Below are 24,243 nucleotides of genomic sequence, written 5' to 3' on the forward strand. Positions count from 1 at the left end.
CTCACACATACACACACACACACACACACACACACACACACACATGCACGCATGCACACACACATCAATAACTACTGTTTTCTATTGATGATGTCAGTGTCTGAGGTGTCTGTCTGTTTCATTACAGCATCCTCAGTTATAACGCTCTGCGCTGTATCCCTCCTCGTGTGTTTGGAGGACTGTCTTCTCTTCGACTGCTGTGAGTTAATCATACTTCATTTCTCCATTTCTGTTTTGTTTAAACCGTATCTCCACCATCTAATTTTAACATTATTAAAAATAGTTTATCGTACATATCTTTAAACACTTCTACTTGAACATTTATTACACAAGTCTGTGTTTTATGATTAAAAAAGTAAAGTGCTGTATTTAACAAACATATAAAAGTTCATCTTTTAACCTCAACTCAACCCACATCTTTTCACCTCACTGTTGTCAATTTACGCAGATCTCTCCATGGCAACAATATTTCTGAATTACACCAAGAAGCCTTCAGAGATGCTGTATCTTTATCACACCTGTGAGTCACACCTGTACACAGATACATTCCCACATGTATAAAAACACAATCTTACACTGGTCACGGTACTCTCTCTCTAACTACATACATGAACATGTACACCATAGCTGTAGTAGCCTATATATTTTTCCACAATGTTTTTGTATTATCAAGGGCCATTGGTGCAAACCCACTGTACTGTGACTGTCGCCTGCGTTGGCTCTCTGACTGGGTAAAAACTGGTTATAAGGAACCCGGTATCGCCCGTTGTGCAGGGCCACAGGGCATGGAGGGCAAACTACTGCTCACAACACCTGGCAACAACTTTCAATGTGCAGGTAGGTGAAAAAGCAGAATAAAGAAGAAATATAGGGCATTTCCTGTGTGCAAATTGTTATTAAATGGAGGTTATGTACTTGCCATGTATGATCTCCTTCAGGTCCAGTGGATCCCTCTGTATCTGGGAAGTGCAGCCCATGTTCTTCAAACCCCTGTCAGAATGAGGGCAGATGCAACAATGACCCCATACATCTGTACAAGTGCATCTGTCTACAGGGTTACAAGGTCCTAATTAAACACTTATGATACTTTTTACAAAAGCAATTTTCTGGGTTCTATTCATTGAAATGGTAAATCCTCAGTTTGTAAAAAAATTACAAAAATCGTGTTTACAGTAATGCACTCACAATGGAATAGTATCGGTCAAGGATACTGAAGGGATACTGAAGGTACCTAATTTGGAATGCCCAATGTGCTCTAAGTCCTTGTGGTGGCGTAGTGACACTTCAATCCGGGTGGCGTAGGACGAATAAGAGCTGCCTCCGCATCTGAGTCCGTCAACCTGCGCATCTTAACAAGTGGCATGTTGAGCGCATTGCCACGGAGACCTAGTGCGTGTGGTGACTTCACACCATCCACCGCGGTATCCACGCTCAACTCACCACACTCCCCACCAAGAACGAACCACATTATAGCGACCACGAGGAGGTGACCCCATGTCACTCTACCATCCCTAGCAACCCGGCCAATTTTGTTTGCTTAGGAGAACTGGCTGGAGTCACTCAGCACATCCTGGGATTTGAACTAGCGAACTCCAGGTGGTAGTCAGCATCAATACTCACTGAGATACCCAGGTTCCAGCTAGGACATTTCTTATTTTGGCTGAAATGAAGATGCCTGTTGACTCGTTTTTAAGCAACGCAATGCTCAAGGGGGTTATAGCCATCCCCTCTCTTCCCAACCCCAGTTGGACTGCAAATCACTCCAAGTCTCCTCACACCCTTTATTTCACATATTGAAGCAGCAAAACACTCACATGTCCTGTATTTGCATTCCCTATTTTGGCTGAAATTAACACACCTATTGAATTTACACAGTGAAACGCTGAAGGGGGAAGCAGTCGGATGGTAAAAACGCTCAAGTTCAACCCCCAACCCTGGATTATGCCGTATTGTTGCCAGTATTCGCAATTTAAACTTTTCCTGAAAAAAGACGCCTATTGTCACATATTTAAGCAAATGATTAAAAAAATGCTCAAAGGGGGTGGTGGTCGGATGGTGAAACCCTCGAGGGGTCCCCACCCATCCGTATCATTATTTATTGAAGCAGCAAAATGCTGAAGTGTCCAATATATTCATCCCATAATTTGGCCAAAATGAAGATGCCTGTTGTTGCATATTTATGCGACAAAACAATCGAAGGGGGAGGTGATTGGATGGTGAAATGCTCGAGGCGTCCCACCCATCCCAGTATCATCCTGTATTGAAGCTGCATAATGCTAAAGCGTCCCATATTCTCATTCTGCATTTTGGCCAAAATGAAGATGCCTTGTTGTGTATTTATGCAGCAAAATGCTCAAGGAAGAAGGTGGTTGTGTAGTGAAACACTCAAGGGGTCCCACCCACTTATCATTTCATATTGAAGCAGCAAAATGCTGAAGTGTCGTATTCTCGTCCCGTATTTTGGCCTAAACAAAGACGCATATTTTTGAGTATTTAAGCGGCAGCATGCTTAAAGGGGTAGTAATCGGCCGGCAAAACACTCGAGAGGTCCTCCCCAACTTATCGACCACACTGAAGCAGCAAAATGCTCAAGCTTCCTATATTCGCATTCTAAACTTTGCCTGATATGAAGATGCCTATTGTGACATATTTAAGTGACTACAAACTCGAAAGGGTGGTGGCCAGACAGTGAAGCACTTGAGGGGTCTTCACCATCCCCGTATCATCCTTTATTGAAGCAGAAGAATGCTGAAGCATCCCATATTGTAATCCAAAATGAAAATGCCTTGTTGTGTATTCAAGCGGCGAAATGCTCTAGGAAGAATGCGGTTAGGTGGCGAAACACTCGAGGGGTAATCATACCAGGGTTATCACCAGGGATGTAGTGGAGGCTAAACGCACCTCCCAAAATTCGGAAATAGCGTTTACCCACCTCCAAAGTGGGTTTATCCACCTCTAAATTGCGTTTATCCACCTCTAAATAGATAGTTCCTAAGCCATTTTAAATTAAGCTTATGTCGTTTTAGTTTCATATTGTTCATTATTAGTTTCATAGGTTGTTAAACCTAAGACGAAGTCTTTCATAATGCGCTGCTGCCAGTGTTTCCCATGCGCGTGCATCGATATTGACTACTACCAGCTATATACAGCGTGCTGACCTCAAAAATCCAGCTGTATTCTAACAATAACATAGCTCTCCTTATTAGCTAGGCTCCTTGCATGCTGGCTAATAAGTAATAACTGACAGTGCTGTGTTGGACAGATTTATGCAGCGGTGTTCCATGACGGAGAGAGAGCGCGAGAGGTATGGGTGAGAGAGAGAGAGAGAGAGAGAGAGAGAGAGGGACGAGCGAGAGGTAGCCTAGTGCTGCGCGAATGCACTACGGCTCTCTGCAATCAAATACGATTTTAAATAGGCTTAGTAAAAAATAAAAAATAAATCGAAAATCAATGTGTGGTGGTCAGCGTTGATATTGTGGCGGGCCGCCACAAATAAATGAACGTATGGGAAACCCTGGCTGCATTACTGTCAGTGTTGACCAATCAGCAGGAAGCAGCAGACTGCATCAAGATTCATCCGTCACTCACTAGCCCAAACGTCTCATGTAAAAATGGATATCCGGCAATTTTTTAAGCGCCGTCAAAACAGCAGTCCTCCACCTCCTGAGGCCAGCAAACGGCCTCGGCTACAATCCCAAAGTGAGTGAGCTTGGAAAACAGTACTAAACTTCATGTTTTTGAGGTTAATTTGGTTAGATTAATAGATAATTAGATTCATGTCACACTGTATATTATTTTGTGTTCAAAATGGAACTTCTATTGTCTTTCTTCTGTTAATTACAGAAACGAAGTTTTCTTAAAATTAAAATATGTGGCACCAGATTCATTCTTCTGTCGTTAATCTGCACTATTTTACTATCTAATCTATTTTGATAATCAATTAGTCGGGTTGAGTCATTTTTTAAGACAAAAGTAAAAAATTCTTTGATTCCAGCTTGTTAAATGTGAATATGTTCTAGTGTCTTCTCTCCTCTGTGACAGTAAACTGAATATCTTTGAGTTGTGGACAAAACGAGACATTTGAGGACGTCATCCTCCTGGGCTTTTGGGAAACACTGATCCACATTGTTCTGACATATTATAGACCAAACAACTAATTGATTAATCGAGAAAATATTCAACAGATTAATCAACTATGAAAATAATCCCAAATCCCTAATCATTATGTACAAGTGCATTGCATTGGAAGCCCTGGATATAAGCCTCCTCTCTATCTCTCTTAAATATTTTTGTTCTCTCTGTTTTGTCATTTAGTAAACTTTATAGATTTCAACCATATTATTCCTTCTTGGGTCTCTTTAACAAGAACTTAGATTAATGTATGAATTGAATAGTGATTGTGTGACCTATGATGAGGGAACAACCAGTGATACCCTTGGTAGTACCATCAAATGATAGCCTATAGCGATGTCATCAGGATACACATACACCGGTAGGCAGTGGCCCACCTTACCGGGTGACCACGTCATGGTCCACCAGAATTTATAATTTACCCACCTCTTTTTTTACCACTACACCTCTGGTTATCACCCTTATCATTCCGAATTGAAGCAGTAAAAAGGCCCAAATGAAGATGTATTTAAGTGGCAAAACGCTTAAAGGGGTTGCGATCGGCTGGGGAAACGTCCAAGAGGTCCTCCCCAACTTATCGACCGCACTGAAGTGGTAAATTTCTCAAACGTCTTGTATTCGTGTACTGAAACATTGCCAAGGCTATTTACACAGAAAGAAAGTTTTATCTCAAGTGCATATGAATATATGTATGTGTATGTGAATAAATTCTTCTTCTTCTTCTTCTTCTTCTTAAAAAGCCTCAGAGCCACCTCTGATACTAGGTTTTTATACATGCTTTGTTTTATTATATTTTAGTATTACTTTTATGCAGAATCTTTATACAGAATTTGGCAATGTGCGACAGAATTACATGATTATGGTGGAATCGAAACCAATCAAATCGCGAGGTACCTAAAGATTCCCACCCCTAATTAATTTAATTAATTAATTTATGGGTTTTAACAAAAACTGATTGCAGACCAACATGGCTGCTGCTCAAGCAAATATAAATGATTATATATTATTTTTATCTTCTGCAGCAGCTTTTGCGAGACGCACATGGACACATCCTGATTTAGGTACACGAGCAGCACACAGAACTTCCCTGCACTGTGCGGTTTCCTGCAAATTAACTAGAAAATCATGTCCGTGACGACAGCCCTAGTATTATCAGTGGGCTTTTCCAGTGTTTTTGGATGTAGCATTTGCAGTCAACTTGGTTGTAATGACTAATGCAGCTTTCACTTACTTTAGTCTATGTTTGAGTGGAGGGGAAAGCAACATATAATTGAAATGTCAACAGAAGAATTGTGTTGAAGGACAGTTTTGTCTTCATACACCTAAAGCATATGCTTTCATTCTGAAACCACTTTGAAGTCTGTTCAGCAGAATACTAATCATAAAATGTTGATATGAAAAGCAACAGAGGTGTTTTTATTACATTTATATTGTCAAATGGTGAAGTTTAAAATAAGCTTAAAATATTGATGTTGTGTTTACTGTTACTATTTTAATTCAGATTCATGAACAGATTCATTCAGACTCGACTCGGTCTATTATGGACTCGGTCTTGAGTCTGACTCGGCCACTTTTGGACTCAACTCGTACTCGAATGTTTAAAGACTCGGGTTTGACTAAGGTGGACTCGAACCCAACACTAACATTTCGGTTGAATCCCTCCAGAATGCCTTGCCCCACTGACCATTGTAAATGCATTACTGCACACATTTTAAAACTGAGGACTGGTCAAAACTCTCGTCTACGGTAAAAATTCTCATCTGTTGTCGGTAGACTTTGACTTGTCTTGAACGTGTTACATTATTTTAAAACATAAAAAATTATTCACTGTCCAATTTTGTAGTTTTACTCTCTAATTATATTTAAATATAGAGCTATGTATCATCTCTAATCTTTCCACTATACGCTGGTGTTTTTGTAGGGGAAAAACTGTGAGGTACTTGTTAACGCCTGTGAGGGAAATCCATGTGTAAATGGAGGAACTTGTTACAGCAAAGAGGCTAGAAAAGGCTTCAGGTGAGAACACATGGCTTGTTATTCTGCTAATAATATACAGAAAGAACAGAGAAGAGGCGATATGAAGAACTGAACTTTGCAAATTGCTTGAACCCTGCACAGCTGTATGTGTCCACTGGGATATGACGGTCAGTTCTGCGAGATGGATGTTGATGACTGTGTGGATAACAAGTGTGAAAATGGCACCATCTGTGTGGATGGAGTGGGAAACTACACATGTGTCTGTCCTCACCACTTCTCAGGTAAATAGTACAATTAATCACTCAAGGTACACTAACTTATCAAGAGTGATATGATTGATAAATTAAGTGTAAATGAATGTTACAGGCAAGAGGTGTGAAGAATATGAGGAAGATCTGTGTTATCCTGGTCAAAATCCCTGTTATCACGGCTCCACTTGTATACCAACTGTCACAGGACCTAAGTAAGTGTAGCGATGCAATACTCTTGGATAGTGTTGGATGTAATCTGATTACAAAGAAATTAGTCACTGTAATCTAATTACTCAAGCCTTTAAATCAAAAAGTAGTGTAATTCATTACAATGTACATACTTGTAATCAGATTAGTTACTGACTTTCAATGAAGCTAATTACTTTTAAGTACATTACTTGAGTTACACATATTCTCATATTAACAGAAAATCTATACATTATTTTGAAATTGTTGAGAGTAAAAACAAAAACCTTTATTTGAAAATTGTTTTAAAAGGTAACTAAACAGTAAAGTAAATAGCAGGGCCGGCGCTGGCCAAATTGATGCCCTACGCAGAGTTCCAAGTGGACGTGGGGGGAGGGGGGTGTTGGCGTGAAATGAGCGTGAAGCGATCATCTGTGTTCTGCAACTGCTTTCGGGTCCTTAAATAATGTATTACGTGCAAGTAAGGATAGGACTCTAACAATAACCCATACTGCTTAACCTACATGTACCTCAACCTCAGTATCAGAATCCCGCCCTTCAAATATTTTATCATTGAATAGTCTCATTTGTAATGGGTTGAAAAATGTTGTTTAATGTAGACAGGTTAAGGTCATTTAACAGTACTAAAAACAAACAATGGTTTTTCCATAATTTTTTGGACATGCTACCATAGGAACACCATATTTGCTTTTGGACAGACAATCAGGGTCGTTTCTAGCTTTAAGAGGTATTAGCAGCTGCTTAGGACCCCAAGTCACCAGGAGACCCCACAAAGCAATGTTTATTTTTTTTTTAAAATATACTACAAGCTACGATTAAGTCTCAAACATCCATTCTGGCTCAATTAGACAGGGATAGGGGGCCCCCTTGTGGCCCGAGTGGGAAGGGAAAATGTAATGATCCGGAGGTATGCTTAGAAACGGCCCTACATACAATGATTACACCATTTGAGATACCTTGGAGTACCATCTAAAAATTATTAAATGTAAATGCAATTTTAAAAAACATGTCAGATTAATTCTAGCCATTTCTTTCAGCTGTTGTTAGGTTATTAAGAATGCAATACAAAAATACAGGCAAAGAAAAGACATGAAACTCTTTAAAGCTGCTTTGGATTTAGAGGCCATCAATTTACCATGGTACTATCACAGTGCTGTTTGTACAAGAAACGACACAGTCAATTAAATACGTCATTCAAAAAGAGAAAGAAAAAATAAATAATATTATAGAAAGTGATAGATATTTCAATAGCAACCCTAAAGACTAATATTGTGTGCTTGTTTTTAGATGTATCTGTCCGCCTGGTTTTGTGGGTGATGACTGCAGTGTTGACTATAATGAATGCGAGGGACATTATTGCCAGAATGGTGCACAGTGTGTTGATCACGTTGCTGGATATACCTGCGTTTGCCCACAAGATTACAGGTGGGTCAACATACACCATTAAACATATCTGAATCTATATTATAAAATGCTATTTGCATTTCATATCGTCCTGTTGTGTTGCAGTGGTCGATTATGTGAGGTGTCTCTTTCTCCATCTGGCTGTGAGATGGTGCACTGTGAGAATGGCGCCCCCTGTGTGGAGAGTGACGCTGGTGCAGTTTGTCAGTGTCTCTCTGGGTTTGGAGGACCACACTGTGAAAAGCTCCTCAGTGTCAAATTCATTGATAGAGATTCGTACCTGCTGCTCAGTGATGTTAAAAACTGGCCCCAGACCAACATTACTCTACAGGTACGTTTGAAACCAGACATCCTCAAATGACATTTTTCAGATTTATAGAATCCTATTCAAACCATGTACAAAGTTTTGGCACTAAAAAACATGCATTAGTTTATAAAAGTAAACAATGCTGTTGTTTTTTTTGTAATAAACATTATGTCAACAATTCTGTCGATTGAGCTTAACTTAACTTTGAACCCGGAATATTTCTTTAAGAATTCAATTGAGAACAGCACTTGAATTCCAGATCCAAAATTTGAATTGAACAAGACACCCTACTGTAATTTAAATAAAAATTAAAGGTAGCAGAATTAAAATGGATCATAAATAATATATATATGTATATATACATATATGTGTGTGTGTGCTGTAAGTGCAGTTTTTAAAAATACAATTACACACAACATACTGTATACAATGCACACAAAATATGGAGCATTTCTAGAAACATTAGATGATATTAATAACCTATTAATTTTAGCATTAAGATATGAATAATAAATGTTTAAAATGCAACCTTTTCTAACTCATATGATAGAGCAATATAATAAAAGACACTAATGTTCAATGCTCAATTAAATTTATTATTATTATTAGTTTCATTTTTTTTTCTCCCCTTTTCAATTTGGAATTCCCAATGCGCTCTAAGTCCTCGTGGTGGCGTAGTGACTCGCCTCAATCCGGGTGGCGGAGGATCTTATCTTGTGGCTTGTTGAGCATGTTACCGTGGAGACAGAGCGCTTGTGGAGGCTTCACGCTATTCTCCGCGGCATCTACGCACAACTCACCACGTGCCCCATCGAGTGAAGGAACCACATTATAGCGACCACGAGGAGGTTACCCCATGTGACTCTACCCTCCCTAGCAACCAGGCCAATTTGGTTGCTTAGGAGACCTGGCTGGAGTCACAGTTACATTTATTAGTAATAATAATCTGAATAAACAATTTTTCTGCCAAATGGCACAGTTCCCAACTGTCTGTTTATGATTGCAAAGCAAGTGTTGGACCCAATCTGAATAGTTTTGATTAAAAAAAAAGAAGGTATTTATACCTTAGTGTAGTGGGTGTGAAAAGGCTTTACTGTGCTGATTCATAAATGTTATGGCAGGTCTCCACAGCTGAGGACAATGGGATTCTTCTGTACAATGGAATCAATAACCACATCGCCGTAGAGCTGCATGAAGGACACGTCAAAGTGACCTATGATTCAGGAAACCAGCCAGGCAGTGCCATTTACAGGTGCTTGCAATGAAGATCATACTTGACTCATCGTTTAGCATGTAATCAAATCTGCTGGAATTCACTGGCTCATTTCTCAATTTCCGCAGCTCTGAAATAGTGAATGATGGGCAGTTTCATACTGTTGAGTTGGTTACTTATGACCAGATGCTCAACCTCTCCATTGATGGAGGTCTTCCCATGACCATGGACAGCCAGGGACACGTCCAGCCCATTGCCGGAGATGCCCCACTATATGTAGGGGGTAAGATGTGCACTCAACACCATGTATTGTCCTCCTGTCAAATACAATGTACAAAAAAAAAAAAAAAAATGGCAGCTGTGGTTGCCAGAAATTAAACAAAAAACATATATGGACCAACACACTAAACATCATAACAACGTAACACTTAAAGAATCCCAACTAAACAAAATAAAATGTAAAATAAAACACCATAATGTATTTAAATAAAAAAATTAAATGTAATCCAATGTGATACCACAAAAGGACTTGTATGAAGGTAATTGAACTGTTTTTCACCATACATTATAAGGTGACTTTTATTTGTTGCTTCAATTTTAACCATATTTAAAAATACATAATTAAATAATATTTAAAAAATATATTATATATATAATTATTTACAATATTTTATTGTAAAATCATTGTTTTATTGAATAACATATTTTAGCATCAATTCTGTTAATCCATAATTTTCACTCCCCAATTTTTCTTGCATTGTTTTTAATTAAATTGTAATGTCTTGTTGAATATAATGTATATTTTAACATATATTATATTGTAATGCATATATTTTACATGCAAATGCAAATTGTTTACAGTAATTTACAGTGAAATATACTGTACATGTATTGTCTTGTTGAATATATTTCACCATAAATTATATCACAATTCATGCTTTTTACTTCCCCCCCAAAAATGTTTTTTTTACAGTATTGTACAGTAAAATTTAATTTATTTTTTAGTTCAGTGATTCCCAACTTTTCACAACCCGCAGCCCACCCAACCAAACATAAGCTTCCATGGCCCACTGCAAGATTTCACAGACCTGACTGTTTGTAATTTGCAACAATTCATGAAACAATAAACAAAATGCATAAACAGGAAAAAATGTCCCTAAACATACACATTTATACTAACAAAACAATGAAGCCACACAACCTAGAATCTTTGTGACTTACCTAATGTGATGCCTGTTGTTGTTTCGCTGATATCAAGAGGCGTATGTCAGGCTGAAGAGAGGAAAGTTGCAAGCAATCTTATTTCTGTGTTTTGTTAACCTTCTGCCACTCACTCAACGTTGTTCAAAATGAACCTCTGTTCAGTCAGATTCTTTCTTTGGAGCCGAGCGGTTGTGTGATCAGTGTGATTCAGAGCATCTTTTTTCTCGGCATGGAGTTAGACTCAGTCTCACTGGTATTCACCTCACAAACGAGTGCATGCAGTCAGTGCTGAATTGCCTCTCGACGTTCAAAATAGGCACCCCTAAAACAGTTCCAGAGGCTCCTGGAGTATATGGCATCCTCAGCCGCGCTCGAGGTAGGGTTGATGCATATGAGAGCGCTCCAGCACTGGCTTCAGACTCGAGTCGAGAGATGGGCATGGCGCCGCAGCACGTATGGTGTGATCTTCACCCCCCTCTGCCGTCAGTTATTCAACCCCTGGACAGACCTCTGTTTCCTGCAGACATAAGTCCCCCTGCAGCAGGTGTCCAGACGCATTGTGATCACCACAGATGCCTCCAAACAGGGTTGGGGCGCCGTCTGCAACGGGCACGTAGCCGCCAGTTCCTAGTCGGGCCCACGGCTATGTTGGCACATCAACTGCCTAGAGTTGCTGGCTGTATTTCTTGCCCTGTGGAGGTTTCTCCCACTGATGATCTGAGGCAAGAACATCTTGATTCTTTTCAGACTGCATCGCGACGATAGTGGACATAAATCGCCATGGCGGCGTATGCTCTCGTCATATGTCACAACTCGCCCGCCATCTCCTCCTTTGGAGTCAGCACCAACTGAGGTCACGACAGGCTCTACTCAACGGAGAGTGGAGGCTCCACCCTCAGGTGGTTCATCTGATCTGGGACCATTATGGCAAAGCACAGGTAGACCTGTTTGCTTCCCAAGAGAACTCCCATTGCCATCTCTGGTACTCCCTCAGGTCGGTGGCAAGTCACCTCAGGACAGATGAGTTGGCACACAGCTGGCCCCGGGGGCTGCACAAGTATGCATTTCCCCCAGTGAGCCTACTTGCACAGGTGCTGTGCAAGGTCAGGGGGTACAGGGAATAAATCACTCTAGTGGCCCCTTACTGGCCCACCCGGACATGGTTCATCACGACAGCACCTCCCTGGCAAATCCCCCTGAGGAAAGACCTTCTTTCTCAGGGATGGAGCACCCTCTGACATCCGCATCCAGACCTCTGGAACCTCTATGTATGGCCCCTGGACAGAATGCATAAGATCTGAATGGTCTACCACCAGCTGTCATAGACGCCATCATAGACGGCTTTATGCCCTCAAGTGGCACCTGTTCGCCAATTGGTGTTCTTCCCGATCTGAAGACCCGCAGATTTGCACTGTCGGGTCAGTGCTCTCAGTCCTACAGGGAAAGCTGGAGGGCGGCTGTCCCCCTCCACCTTAAAGGTATATGTTGCAGCTATAGTGGCCCACCATGTTGCAGTGGACGATAAGTCCCTAGGAAAACACAACCTGATTATCAGGTTTCTAAGAGGCGCCCGGAGGTTGAAACCTCTCAGGCCATGCCTGTTCCCCTCATGGGATCTCTCCATGGTCCTTACGGGTCTCCAGAGAACCCCCTTTGAACCTCTAGAAACGGTCGAGCCAAGTGCCGGTCCGGCAGATGCTCATGTCATCCTAAGATCTCGACTGGGCTATGTGCCCAAGGCTCCTACGACCCCTTTCAGGGACCACATAGTGAACCTGCAAGCGCTGCCCTGGGAGGAGGCAGACCCAGCCTATACCTATTTTGGACAGAGCTTTAGACTCTCTGAGCAGCTCTTTGTTTGCTTTGGCGGACAACGGAAAGGGAACAATGTCTCCAAACATAGGCTTTCCCACTGGGTAGTCATTGCCATCGCATTGGCCTATCAGACCAAGGCCGTGCCCGCCCCCTTGCGGGTTCGAGCAAACTCTACAAGAAGTGTGGCATCCTCGTGGGCACTGGCCAATGGAACCTCTCTAACAGACATCTGTAGAGCAGCGGGCTGGGCAACACCCAATACCTTTGCGAGATTCTACAATCTCCGAGTTGATTCGGTTTCGTTATTTTGTCAGGTCCGAGCATGTAGAACTCGGTAACATGGGATGACTGACCGGGTGTACCACTTGTGCTAGCACCTTTCCCCTCCACTGAGGTGAACACGTGCACTTTTACTCCCCTGCCAGCGGACCCGCGTCTCCCTTGGGCAATCCCGGTCTCTGGTGTTTGTAGCAACTCCTCCCTCGCTAGGTAGGATCACATGTTGCCTGAAAGAATAGGACTGGAAAAGAACACCTTCCCCGATGTATGTTATAGCTAGATGGCTCCAGCCGCATCTAACACTCTGTGAGGAGAAACATAGAGAGGAAAAGGCAGCGGCTTCAGACCTTAGAGGTGCACTTCAATCAGTTTTACAACCGAGACAAGTAGCCTCTGGCCTTCTTCCATCAAAAAATCCAACAAGTTCTCAAATGATTCATTGTTTGATTCATAGTTTGATACGTTTCTTTTTTGTGGCTACGATTTGATTTTGGACATGAAAAACTGTCACTTATTTGCCATGAAGACTCAAGTTCAGTCCTTTTCAGTGATTGAAAATATCCAAAAAGTAGGACAATTGTTCAAGCCTCACAAAATCACTCTTGGAATTTTACTTGGATAAATCTGTACTTCGTTCTGTAATTCGAAAAGATGACTCAGCACCTTGCCTTGAGAAAGCCTTCGTACCTCAGTATGTAAAAGAAGCTGAACATGGTCTCTGTCCATTTCTTCACAGAGCACTCTAAACAAACGTGACTGAAGAGTCCTAATCTTTATGAAATGAACTATTTTAACTGCCTCATCCAAGACACACTTGAGATCTGTGGATATTTTCTTAGTAGCTAGTGCTTCCTGATGTAAACTTCAGTGGAAGGATGTCATGAGTGGTGCAACCCTTTTCACACGTGCACATTCCGATGTCCCAGCATTGCTCTGGCTCCGTCTGTACTCAGGCCCACGCATTTTGACCATTCTATTCCATTTGATACAATAAATAATTCAAAATATAAAATATGGCTTCTGCAGTTGATTGAGTTGGCAGTCACTTACAGAAAAGGCAATACTCTTGTAATTCTCCGTTACGTTCATACCTTACGTAAGCAAGGAGATCCGATTCATCTAATTGTAGGGCATAAAATCGACTCTCTCGAACACTTCTAATCAGCTGTTGAGTTACATCATCTGCGATTAAGTTTATTCTTCTTTCAGCTGTATTATCTGAAAGTGAAATTAGATTTATCTGTTTTAGGGTTTTTTCTCACAACATCACAGCAACCTTTTTTAGCGGAAGGTAAAATCTGATTCTCACCAATTGTGTGAGGTTTTCCAGCCTTTGCGATGAGCTTTGCCACACTATAGGATGCCTCCACTGCTTTACTATTGTCTAATATTTACTATTAAATATGAATGAAAATGATAATAATTGGCAGACCCCTGTAATACTCATGTGGCCCTCAGTTTGAACACCACTAGTTTAGTTAAATATTACACCCCCCCCCTTTTTTCATATCAGGTATGCCTGAAAATTCCCAGCCGCCCTCTTTGAACCAGTGGCCAACTCTCAATGGCTCCAGTTTTCAAGGCTGCATACGGAATCTCTACATTAATAATGAGCTGCAGGACTTCACTCATACACAGATGAAACCTGGAGTGGTGCCGGGGTGCCAGCCCTGCCAGGAACTACGCTGTGTGCATGGATTGTGCCAGCCAAACACTGCTGTTGGGCCTGTGTGCCACTGTCAGCCGGGCTGGGATGGACAACATTGTGATCAGGTGCTGTTTGCAGCTGCTACCAACCCTTGCCAGAAAAACAAGTGAGTACACTGCAAAAAAATATTTAAAACAGTAAAAATATCTTACATTTCTTAAAACAAAATATGTTTATTGAGAAACAAAATAGCAAAGGATATTAACACTTTTTCAGAAAATATTTTCAGAAAACGTTCAAGTGCTCACTCGCAGGGGCGGAAATTTCATCAAAATGTTGGGGGGACAATAAACATTATTTTAAGAATATATCATTATATTATTTACAATACACATATTTTAATGATATTTTAGGGGGGGACAACCCTCAGATGGGGGGGTCCTGACCCCCCACGATTTCTGCCTATGCTCACTCAATACAATTGGCCAGTGTACATTTGGCTGTTTTTCATTCATGACATTGTTACAGCAGGTGGGAATTACAGTGGATGAGAATTTTGGATTGGATGTTTATTGCGTTTTTTCAAAAGGTCGCAACATGGAAGAAGAGTTTGTTGACTTTTTGAGGTCACAAGATGTTCCTCACAGTTTAATTGACAGACTTAAAGATATTATATATATATATACACACAGTAAATATTTATAAACATATAAGATACATTTATGTGTATATAAAAAGGCTTGTGTGGAAATTGCAGTAACTTGCAAGAGACAACTTCACACTTTGAGCACACAAATATGTGTGTCGTTTATTTAGTAAGAAAAAACACCAGAGAGACAAAAGGCGCCGACAAGCGTCCTACATCATCACCCATACAGAACATTTAAAGGGACCACGATCCCTGAACAGTTATGAGGAAAAACGCTAAGAACAATGTACTGCATTTATCACCAACAATGTATAGAACTAAATTTAACACAAAGGCGAATTATGTATGTCACAGTCACTACACACGTCCCCCCAGAATTCACCGTATCTGCAGAACCAAACTGTCAACGGGGAGGTGGGCGTATCAACCGACCACAACGACTGCGCTGTACTGGAGGTTGAGGAGACCTCACTGCAGCCGGTGTCCCGTCAAGACCCGGGTGTGGAGTATGGAGTTTAGGAGGTTTAGAAGCAAGGGGTGGAGGCAGAACAGGAGGCCGTCCGCGGCGTGGGGGCTGGGCCAGGTCGATGGGCCTGGCCACGTCCAAATGAGCCGGTTTGAGGTGGTCGATAGAAAGTCGCTCCGGTTTGCCGCCTCTGTCCACCACAAAATGTTTGTCCCCCGTCTCCAGAACCTGGAATGGGCCCTCATAGGGCGGACGTAGCGGTCCCCTGTGGGCATCGTGGCGAATGAAAACGTAGTCAGCCGTCTGAAGTCCAGCAGGGATGTGTGACTGAGGAAGGCCGTGACGTGAAGTTGGAGCAGGTGCGAAAAGCCTTGCATTGTCCAGTAGAGTAGACCGCTGGAAAGTAGCAGACCAGGGAACAGTGGCACTAGGGACAAACTCCCCTGGTACTCACAGTGGCTGTCCATAAACAAGCTCCGCGGATGAGGACTGAAGGTCCTCCTTTGGCGCAGTCCTGATGCCCAGCAACACCCATGGGAGCTTGTCGACCCAGTTGCTGTCTTTGAGGCTGGCACGCAGGGCAGCCTTCATTGACCTATGAAAACATTCACAGAGTCCGTTAGCCTACGGGTGATATGCGGTCGTGCGGTGGAGTTTCACTCCGAGGCTCTGTGCGACAGCGTCCCACAGCTCAGACGTGAACTGCGCGCCTCGGTCAGAGGATATGTCTGAAGGAGTGCCGAAATGGGCAACCCAGGTGCCAATAAATGCCCGTGTCATCTCGACAGACGCCATTGACATCAAAGGCACAACCTCGGGCCAGCGGGTGGTCCTGTCAACCATGGTGAACAGATATGTGAAACCGTGAGAGGAGGGCAGAGGACCGACCAGGTCCACGTTTACATGATCAAAACGTCTCTCCGGAACCGGGAACAAACCTAACGGGGCTTTAGTGTGGCGGTGGACTTTGACTCGTTGGCACTCAACACAGATGTTAGCAAAATCCCTAACGTCCTTCTTGAGGCCGTGCCAAACAAACTTAGCTGCAACCAGTCTCTGTGACGCTTTCGAACCTGGGTGGGAGAGACCATGGATGGCGTCAAAAACTTGTCGTCTCCATCCCGAGGGAACGACTGGCCGAGGACTACCTGTGGAGATGTCACACAGGAGCGTGGTGCCGGCATCGCCAAAAACCACATCCTCGATATGCAGACCTGTAGTCGAGGTCCTCAGGAGTTGCACGTCCGGGTCTGTGGCCTGAGTGGCCGCCATGCGGTTGTAATCCAAACCCAGGTGGACTGCCCCCGCCACAACCTGTTATAGGCAGTCAGCCACGTGGTTGGTCTTACCAGCAATGTGTTGCAAGTCCGTGGTGAACTCCGAAATGTAGGACAGATGACGTTGCTGGTGGGCGGACCACGGTTCAGCCACCTTGGCCATGGCAAAAGTCAACGGCTTGTGGTCCACAAACGCAGTGAAGTGTCGGCCTTCCAGCAGGGAACGAAAGTGTCGGATGGCGAGGTAGAGACCCAGCAGCTCCCGGTCGAAAGTGCTGTACTTCCTCTCACAGGGGCGCAGCTGATGGCTAAAGAAAGCCAGCGGCTGCCAGGCACCGCCTACCCACTGCTCGTAGACAGCACCAACAGCATAGTCTGAGGCATCCGAGGTGATGGCGATGGGGGCTGTTGGAGAAGGATGCGCCAGCATGGTGGCGTTCGCTAAGGCTGCCTTAGTGGCAGCAAAAGCCCTGTCTCTACTCTCAGTCCAGTCCACAACGTGCTGTGGTTTACCTCTCAAGGCCTCGTGCAAAGGCCGCATGAGCAGAGCAGCTCGAGGGATGAAACGGTGGTAAAAATTCACCATGCCGAGGAACTCCTGCAGGAATTTGACAGTGAGCGGGCGTGGGAACTGTGTGACTGCCTCCACCTTTGATGGGAGAGGGACCGCCCCGTCCTTAGTGACTCTGTGTCCAAGGAAGTCAATGGTGGAGAGGCCGAACTGGCACTTGGCTGGGTTGACAATCAATCCATGTTGGCTAAGCCGCTCAAAAAGGGTTTGGAGGTGCGCCAGGTGCTGAAACTTGGACGTGCTCGCTACTAGAATGTCATCCAAGTACACAAAAAGAAAAGGCAGGTCCCGCAAAACAGAGTCCATGAGGCGTTGAAAAGTTTGGGCGGCGTTTTTAAGGCCGAACGGCATGCGCAGGAACTCAAACAGACCAAACGGCGTGATCACCGCCGTTTTGGGGATGTCCAGTGGATGTACCGGCACCTGATGATATCCACGAACAAGGTCCACCTTAGAAAAATCACCTTGCCAGACAGGTGTGCTGAAAAATCCTGTATGTTCGACTGGTATCGGTCAGGCGCCGTTGTCATTAAGCGCCGTATCGCCACGCGCCAGCTGCCACCAGGTTTGGGGACGATGTGGAGGGGCGATGCCCATGGGCTGTCGGATCGGCGAACTATTCCCAGGTGTTCCATGTTCGCAAACTCAGCCTTTGCAACGGCAAGCTTGGTTGGGTCGAGGCGCCGAACGCGGGCGTAGACGGGTGAACCAGTGGTGGCGAGATGGTGCTCCACACCATGCTTCACGGCAGATGCAGAGAAAGTGGGCTGAGTGAGGGCTGGGAAACTGGCAAGCAGACGGTGGAAATCATCAGAAGTTGAAAGCATGCTAGACAGCCGTATGGAGTCGGTCCCGCTGAGCGTGCATGTATAAGAGCAAAACGTGACAGCGTCAATCAGACGGCGATTCTTTACATCCACCAACAGTCCATGTGCACACAAAAAATCAGCGCCGAGGAGGGGAACGGCAACCTTTGCGGTAACAAAGTTCCAGCCGAAGTGCTGTCCTCCTAAACACAATTCGATGTACCTCGTTCCATATGTGCGGATGGGGCTACCATTGGCAGCTTCCATAGGGGGGCCGTGGCTGTCGGTCACCATGTCCAAACGGGATGCAGGCAGGACGCTCCTCTGTGCTCCTGTGTCGCACAGAAAACGCCGTCCAGAGATGCTGTCGTGGATGAAAAGCAGCCTGCCTACGCGGCTGACGCTCATGGCCACTACTGAGCGCCGGCCCCGGCGTTTCCCGACCCGCTGAAACTGCATGGTGAGCGACATTTGTTAGCCTTGGTTCCAAACTTAGCATGGTAGAAACACAAGCCTGGAAGTTGTTGAGGGCCAGAAGACAACTGACGCCGAGAAGTGGTTGCCGCCACGAAGGTGGAGTCATCACGTGTCACCGAAGCGATGTGCGCAGGAAAAAACGCGTCCGCACAATGTCCGTGACTCGCCAGGAAAAATGTATCAGCTTCCTCAGCCAGTCTCCGACAGTCAGTAATTGTGGTGTTGGCTAATGCAGCTCTCACTTGTGAAGGCAGCTGACGCAGGAAAAGCTGGATGAACAGAAAATCGGGTCTGTGCTCTCCCAAAAGATCCAGCATGCGGTCCATGAGCTCGGACGGTTTGCTGTCACCCAGTCCTTGAAGGGAGAAAAGCCTGCCGGCTCTCTCAGCGTCCGACAGTCCGAACGTTTTCAACAGGTGGGCTTTGAGTGCTGCATACTTCTCGTTTTCCGGAGGATTTGTTAGAAGGCTCACCACTCTGGATGCTGTTGAATTACCGAGAGCCGACACTACGTAGTAGTATTTTGTTGTATCCGCGGTGATCTCACGCAGCGCGAACTGCGCGTCAGTCTGTGCGAACCATGCCGATCGCGGACGATTCCCAGAATTCGGGAGTTTGAGGGTGACAGCGTTACGCAGTCATGGTCGTGTTGTGTCACTGGATACGTCCAGCAGACTAATGTCGGGGTCACCAGTGTGGAAATTGCAGTAACTTGCAAGAGACAACTTCGCACTTTGAGCACACAAATACGTGTGTTGTTTATTTAGTAAGAAAAACACCAGAGAGACAAAAGGCGCCGAAAAGCGTCCTACGTCATCACCCATACAGAACATTTAAAGGGACCACGATCCCTGAACAGTTATGAGGAAAAATGCTAAGAACAAAGTACTGCATTTATCACCAACAATGTATAGAACTAAATTTAACACAAAGTTTGAATTATGTATGTCACAGTCACTACACTTGTACATTTTAGCCAACATTACAGCTGGGAAAAGCAATTCCTGTTCGATTATAATGAAAATGAAGACCTAGACCAGTTTCTTGTGCACTTCAATTTTAACTAATTCTGTATATCTTGCCATTTCTTTTAACAATGTACTGTAATGCAGGAAACACATGGCCAGATCTGAGTAGCCATGATTGTTAACATTGACCCATTACTGTTTTCACATTGAATTTGACAATTATTAAACAGCTTACAGGGAAACACCATATCTGTATATAATGTATGCAGAGATTAAGGTGTGTATTGCATTAAATTCTGAAAGACTTGCAGACTTGAGTGAAATTTAAGATGACATTTATTTGATGAATATAAAACAGAAAAGTAATGTCTATCTTTGGTGTAGCCCCGTCTGGCGGTCCGAAGAAGTTGTACTCAGAACCGTCATATCCTGCCGGAGATAGAATACAGGGGTGAGAAGCCTTCCCCCGTGCTGGACGGGACTCAACTGGTGGTGGTGGGGTGGAGGAGGTTGCTGTGTTAGCACACTGAAACAGCAATGTGATAGATTGTGAGCAGACTTATAAAGCAATGGTTTACATGCGATTGGCTAAGAATTACCCAGCTAATGGTGGGATGATGTACAGCTGCTAGTCTTCCTGCTAGAACTACCCTGTGCATACATTTATCATCTCATTTTGGTTTAATGCAGGGCGTCCTAATGGTGCCCAGCTTAATCCAAAAGTTCAAGAGTTTGGAATCCTCCAGATTTCCACTGATGAAGCACCAGGCAAAAAGAATGATGCACATGTTATAGAACTGGTATCAGGTTAAAAACTTTGCTCATGAATTTGTTAAAATGTCCCGGTACCATGCATCGTACAACTCAGCTGCCACTGTGCAGAGCGAGCAGCAGCACAGAGTTTATTGAGCGCGCACAGATCCGAGCAAGCCGAGCACACTCTCCTTGAATGTATTCTGCAGCGCTGGGAAGTTTAAATAATTGCAGTGATTTGGTTCGTTCTCATGTTTCATTGAAACATGAAAAGTGATTCATGGATTTCTCAGCACCATTTGAGAGTTAGGACATAAGAGAAAATGCTCAAAACACTCGTGCATCTCTCCCTGTACTGCTTGCCCTCAGCCAACCCGATCTCATGAAAAGTCCTACATAATTTACAAAAATGCTAAATCATTGAAAGTTACAAGCTCTTACCCAGTGTAATATCCGTTACATTACTGCGTTGTCAGAAATTCACTGTTCCATAAAGGTGCGAATTATTGGCCACTGGATTTGTTTTTCATTTTTTTTTACGTATATGAGGGCATTTTTTCTAAACAAACAAAAATGTATGGTGTCATTCTTTTATTCAAAACATATTTTATGTGATTATGTGTAATGCTACTCTTAAAGTCAAATTTTAAGAACTATCTCAGATGGTGAAAAGAAAAGAAAAAGAAACCAAGGCATTTTTTGCCCCAAGATTTTTGAACTATGGTATTTTTTGGTCACTTTTGGTGCCATTTTACAGATAATTCTGTAATTCTTTATTATTACGAGGATGTGTCACGTGGCACCTTATTTCTCTTTGGATTTGGCCCCAGAAGAAAAGGTTTGGACACCCCTGGTTTAATGCATTATTACATTTGTTTCATCAGGATTACCGTGAATCTATATAAATGGCCATAATAAATGTTATCAAAAGCACTAATAAATGGGCACCATAAATTTTATGCAAGTTTATTTGATGTTAAATGTATCTCTATCAATTAATGCGCACCCATGCACTTGCCTTCTCCATGAGATGAGGTAACAAGATGCTCAAACACCATAAAATGTAAAACTCGTGAGCGTGTGAACGTATTCTCGTGGTCATGGAAAAGATTCTCGTGCTTGTGCAACAATTTTCTTGTGTGCATGTGAAAGTCTCTTGTGCGCACACATAAATCTCAGGATTTTTTTTACTCTGCAAAGGTCACTTAAAAACAGTGGAGGCATTATATATAAATGTATATATATGAAGTTTATCTTGTTTTCCAGTAAAAAATATCTTTAAATGTAAAGATGTAAAAATGTATTTAAACATCTTTAAAAAAAATTATATTGAGAAGCAAAATTACCAAGGATATTAAGTCTTATCTTGGATTAAGTTTATTTGACAAGTGTTTTTTTTCTTGTTTTGAGCATAAACTTCAATGAATATTGTTAATTTATGCTTAAAACAAGAAATATATAATTCGCCTGATTTCTGGCACAAGTGTGTTTATATTTGCTATTTTACAGAAGCTTTGAATGTGGCTCATTCAATCATAATTTATAATTGAAACAGTCCAAAATAGTTTTGAGTCATTTCTTTTAAAACAAAAGTGTTACATAATTTTAAGGTGTTTTTGCTTTGATGTCTGACTTATCAATCTTGTTTTGTATCAATCAAATTCCTAATAAAAGTATAAAATAATCAACTGAAATGAGAAGTACCTTTTAAAGTCTTTAAGTCACAGGACAATAACAAATGAACACATTGGTATGTCATTAAAATCATAATACAATATACAAATATTTCATAAAAAATATTAACCATTGCTATTTTTATAATATTTTAATATATAATATTACAGATTTTGTCTACCCGTACTTATCTCTCTCCATATTTTCTTTCTCCATTTCCCCATTCCTTCACGTTCTGTAAGGTGTGTCCATGGCACCTGTGTTCCAGTAGACATACAGTCTTATCACTGCAGGTGTACAGAGGGTTTCTACGGTCCCCTATGCAGTCAACAGGATGTATCGCCCAACACTTGCACAGCGATTTCATGCCAACACGGCTTCTGTGAGATCTCACAGACGGGGCAGGCACAGTGCGTCTGTGACAGTGGCTACAGCGGCCAGTTGTGTGACTTAGGTAACTACAAAATCACGTTACACTCATTCACATGACAAATGATATTGATATGATTATTTTACATTTATTTGATAGGAATAGTTCATGCCAATATGGAAATTCTGTTGTGATTTACTGACCCTCATATAGTTTCAAACCCATATGACTTGAATTTTTCAGTGGAACGCAAAAGGGAAATTTAGCTAAATGTCCAAAGTGCTATGCTAAAAAATAGTAATCCACTACAAATTACTAATTACTTCTCCAAAACATTATAATACGTTTTCTTTACTAATGAATTCATGGGAAAATTAATCACTTAACAAAATACTTTAAAAAACAAAACACAAAACATTTTCATAAATAAAAATCACAGAAAGGTTTTTTGTTTTTCTGCTCCACAAATTCAAAATGCCTGTATTTCCTCCTTGTTCATTATCTCCATTCCCTCATCAGTAACAGAAACATAAAAAGATGTACTGTACAAATGAACATAATTCATCTTTTACATTTATTCTTCATAAATATTTTTTGAAATATGTATAACCTAATTAATATAATAAAGTAATTACCTTGATTAAAATTAGTAACTGTAACGTAATTACAAGAATTTTCAATTGTATGTATTTAACTACTTTTTAGACTGAAAGGCAATTAGATTACAGTAACTAATTAGTTTGTAATCAGATTACACCTAACTGTTCAAAATGATTGAAAATCATGAAAATCAAGTTGTCTGAAGCCATATGATATTTCTGTGTGATGAACAGTATTAAAAGTAAGTCATTATTCGCTGAAAACCTGTAGATGTGTATGTAATTTGTAATCAGTATGAGATTACATTTCATAAGTAATTATTTTCTTAATCAGTATGTTTGTCTTATTTGTCAGTAAAAATACTTAGCATATTTGACATAAAATGACATAAAATATTAGATTTTTCAGAGAAATGTAGCAAAATGTATGGGGTTTATGCTTAAATCAAAAACTAAATCTGATAATGGGGTAAGAAATATAAACATCAAGGTTACTGTTGTAACCTCCGTTCCCCGATGGAAGGAACGAGATGTTGTGTCGATTGTACTGACACAAGGGGTCTCTTCTGAGAGCCTTGCATACCTCTGAACTTGAGAAAAGGCCAATGTCAAGTTGGCAGACAGAATTTGCATGCTCCTCCCCCAGACATACGAGTATAAAGGGGAGCAGGCAAGTGACTGTCAGACAGGTTTTCACTAATGAGCCGAGAATTACGCTGCATTACAGTGGTAGGGATAGTGACGTGGTAACGGAAACACACGTTGTGTCGATTGTAGTGACACAAGGGGTCCCACTTCAAAACGCCATGCACTAACCCGTGTTACGTGACTGCTGAGCCAGGTGCAAGCAAGTTGTTGCATGCTAGAAGCAGCTGGGTCAGCTGTACGCAACCCTCCCCAACGCCCCCAATAAAAGGTGTCATATACTGCTCTTAGGTTCCAGTACCCATATGGAAACAGGTGACATGACTTGCATGGGAGCCAGCCGGCTAACCACAACTTTTCTCTTCATAGAGTTAAAAAGTGGCTGGGGCTATCTTGACGCTATAGATTCCTCGGGGAAGGCGTCCTTTTCCGTTCCTATTCTTTCCGGGGGAAAAGGCCCTGTGGAGACCACAACATGCCCAGACTGGGGGAGATAACTTGTGGCTAATACACACGGGGGTTGTCAAGCCACCTGTGGACATGGTGCAGAGGT

General features: G+C 42.4%; 1 protein-coding gene across 1 annotated transcript in view; it reads left to right on the plus strand.

Moving 5' to 3' along the window:
• The window catches only part of LOC127639620 (slit homolog 1 protein-like), an 82,568-nt gene that overhangs the window by 54,567 nt on the left and 3,758 nt on the right, over positions 1 to 24,243 (plus strand). Inside the window, exons 24-36 of the mRNA XM_052121737.1 lie at positions 128 to 199; positions 449 to 520; positions 674 to 837; positions 939 to 1,063; positions 6,053 to 6,147; positions 6,250 to 6,389; positions 6,475 to 6,571; positions 7,854 to 7,991; positions 8,076 to 8,301; positions 9,399 to 9,529; positions 9,619 to 9,773; positions 14,301 to 14,601; positions 22,319 to 22,530. Coding sequence (XP_051977697.1) covers positions 128 to 199; positions 449 to 520; positions 674 to 837; positions 939 to 1,063; positions 6,053 to 6,147; positions 6,250 to 6,389; positions 6,475 to 6,571; positions 7,854 to 7,991; positions 8,076 to 8,301; positions 9,399 to 9,529; positions 9,619 to 9,773; positions 14,301 to 14,601; positions 22,319 to 22,530 — 1,928 coding nt within the window. The remainder of the gene's footprint in view (positions 1 to 127; positions 200 to 448; positions 521 to 673; positions 838 to 938; positions 1,064 to 6,052; positions 6,148 to 6,249; positions 6,390 to 6,474; positions 6,572 to 7,853; positions 7,992 to 8,075; positions 8,302 to 9,398; positions 9,530 to 9,618; positions 9,774 to 14,300; positions 14,602 to 22,318; positions 22,531 to 24,243) is intronic.

Source organism: Xyrauchen texanus, chromosome 48 (genome assembly GCF_025860055.1).
Source record: "Xyrauchen texanus isolate HMW12.3.18 chromosome 48, RBS_HiC_50CHRs, whole genome shotgun sequence".
Classification (NCBI taxonomy): domain Eukaryota; kingdom Metazoa; phylum Chordata; class Actinopteri; order Cypriniformes; family Catostomidae; genus Xyrauchen; species Xyrauchen texanus.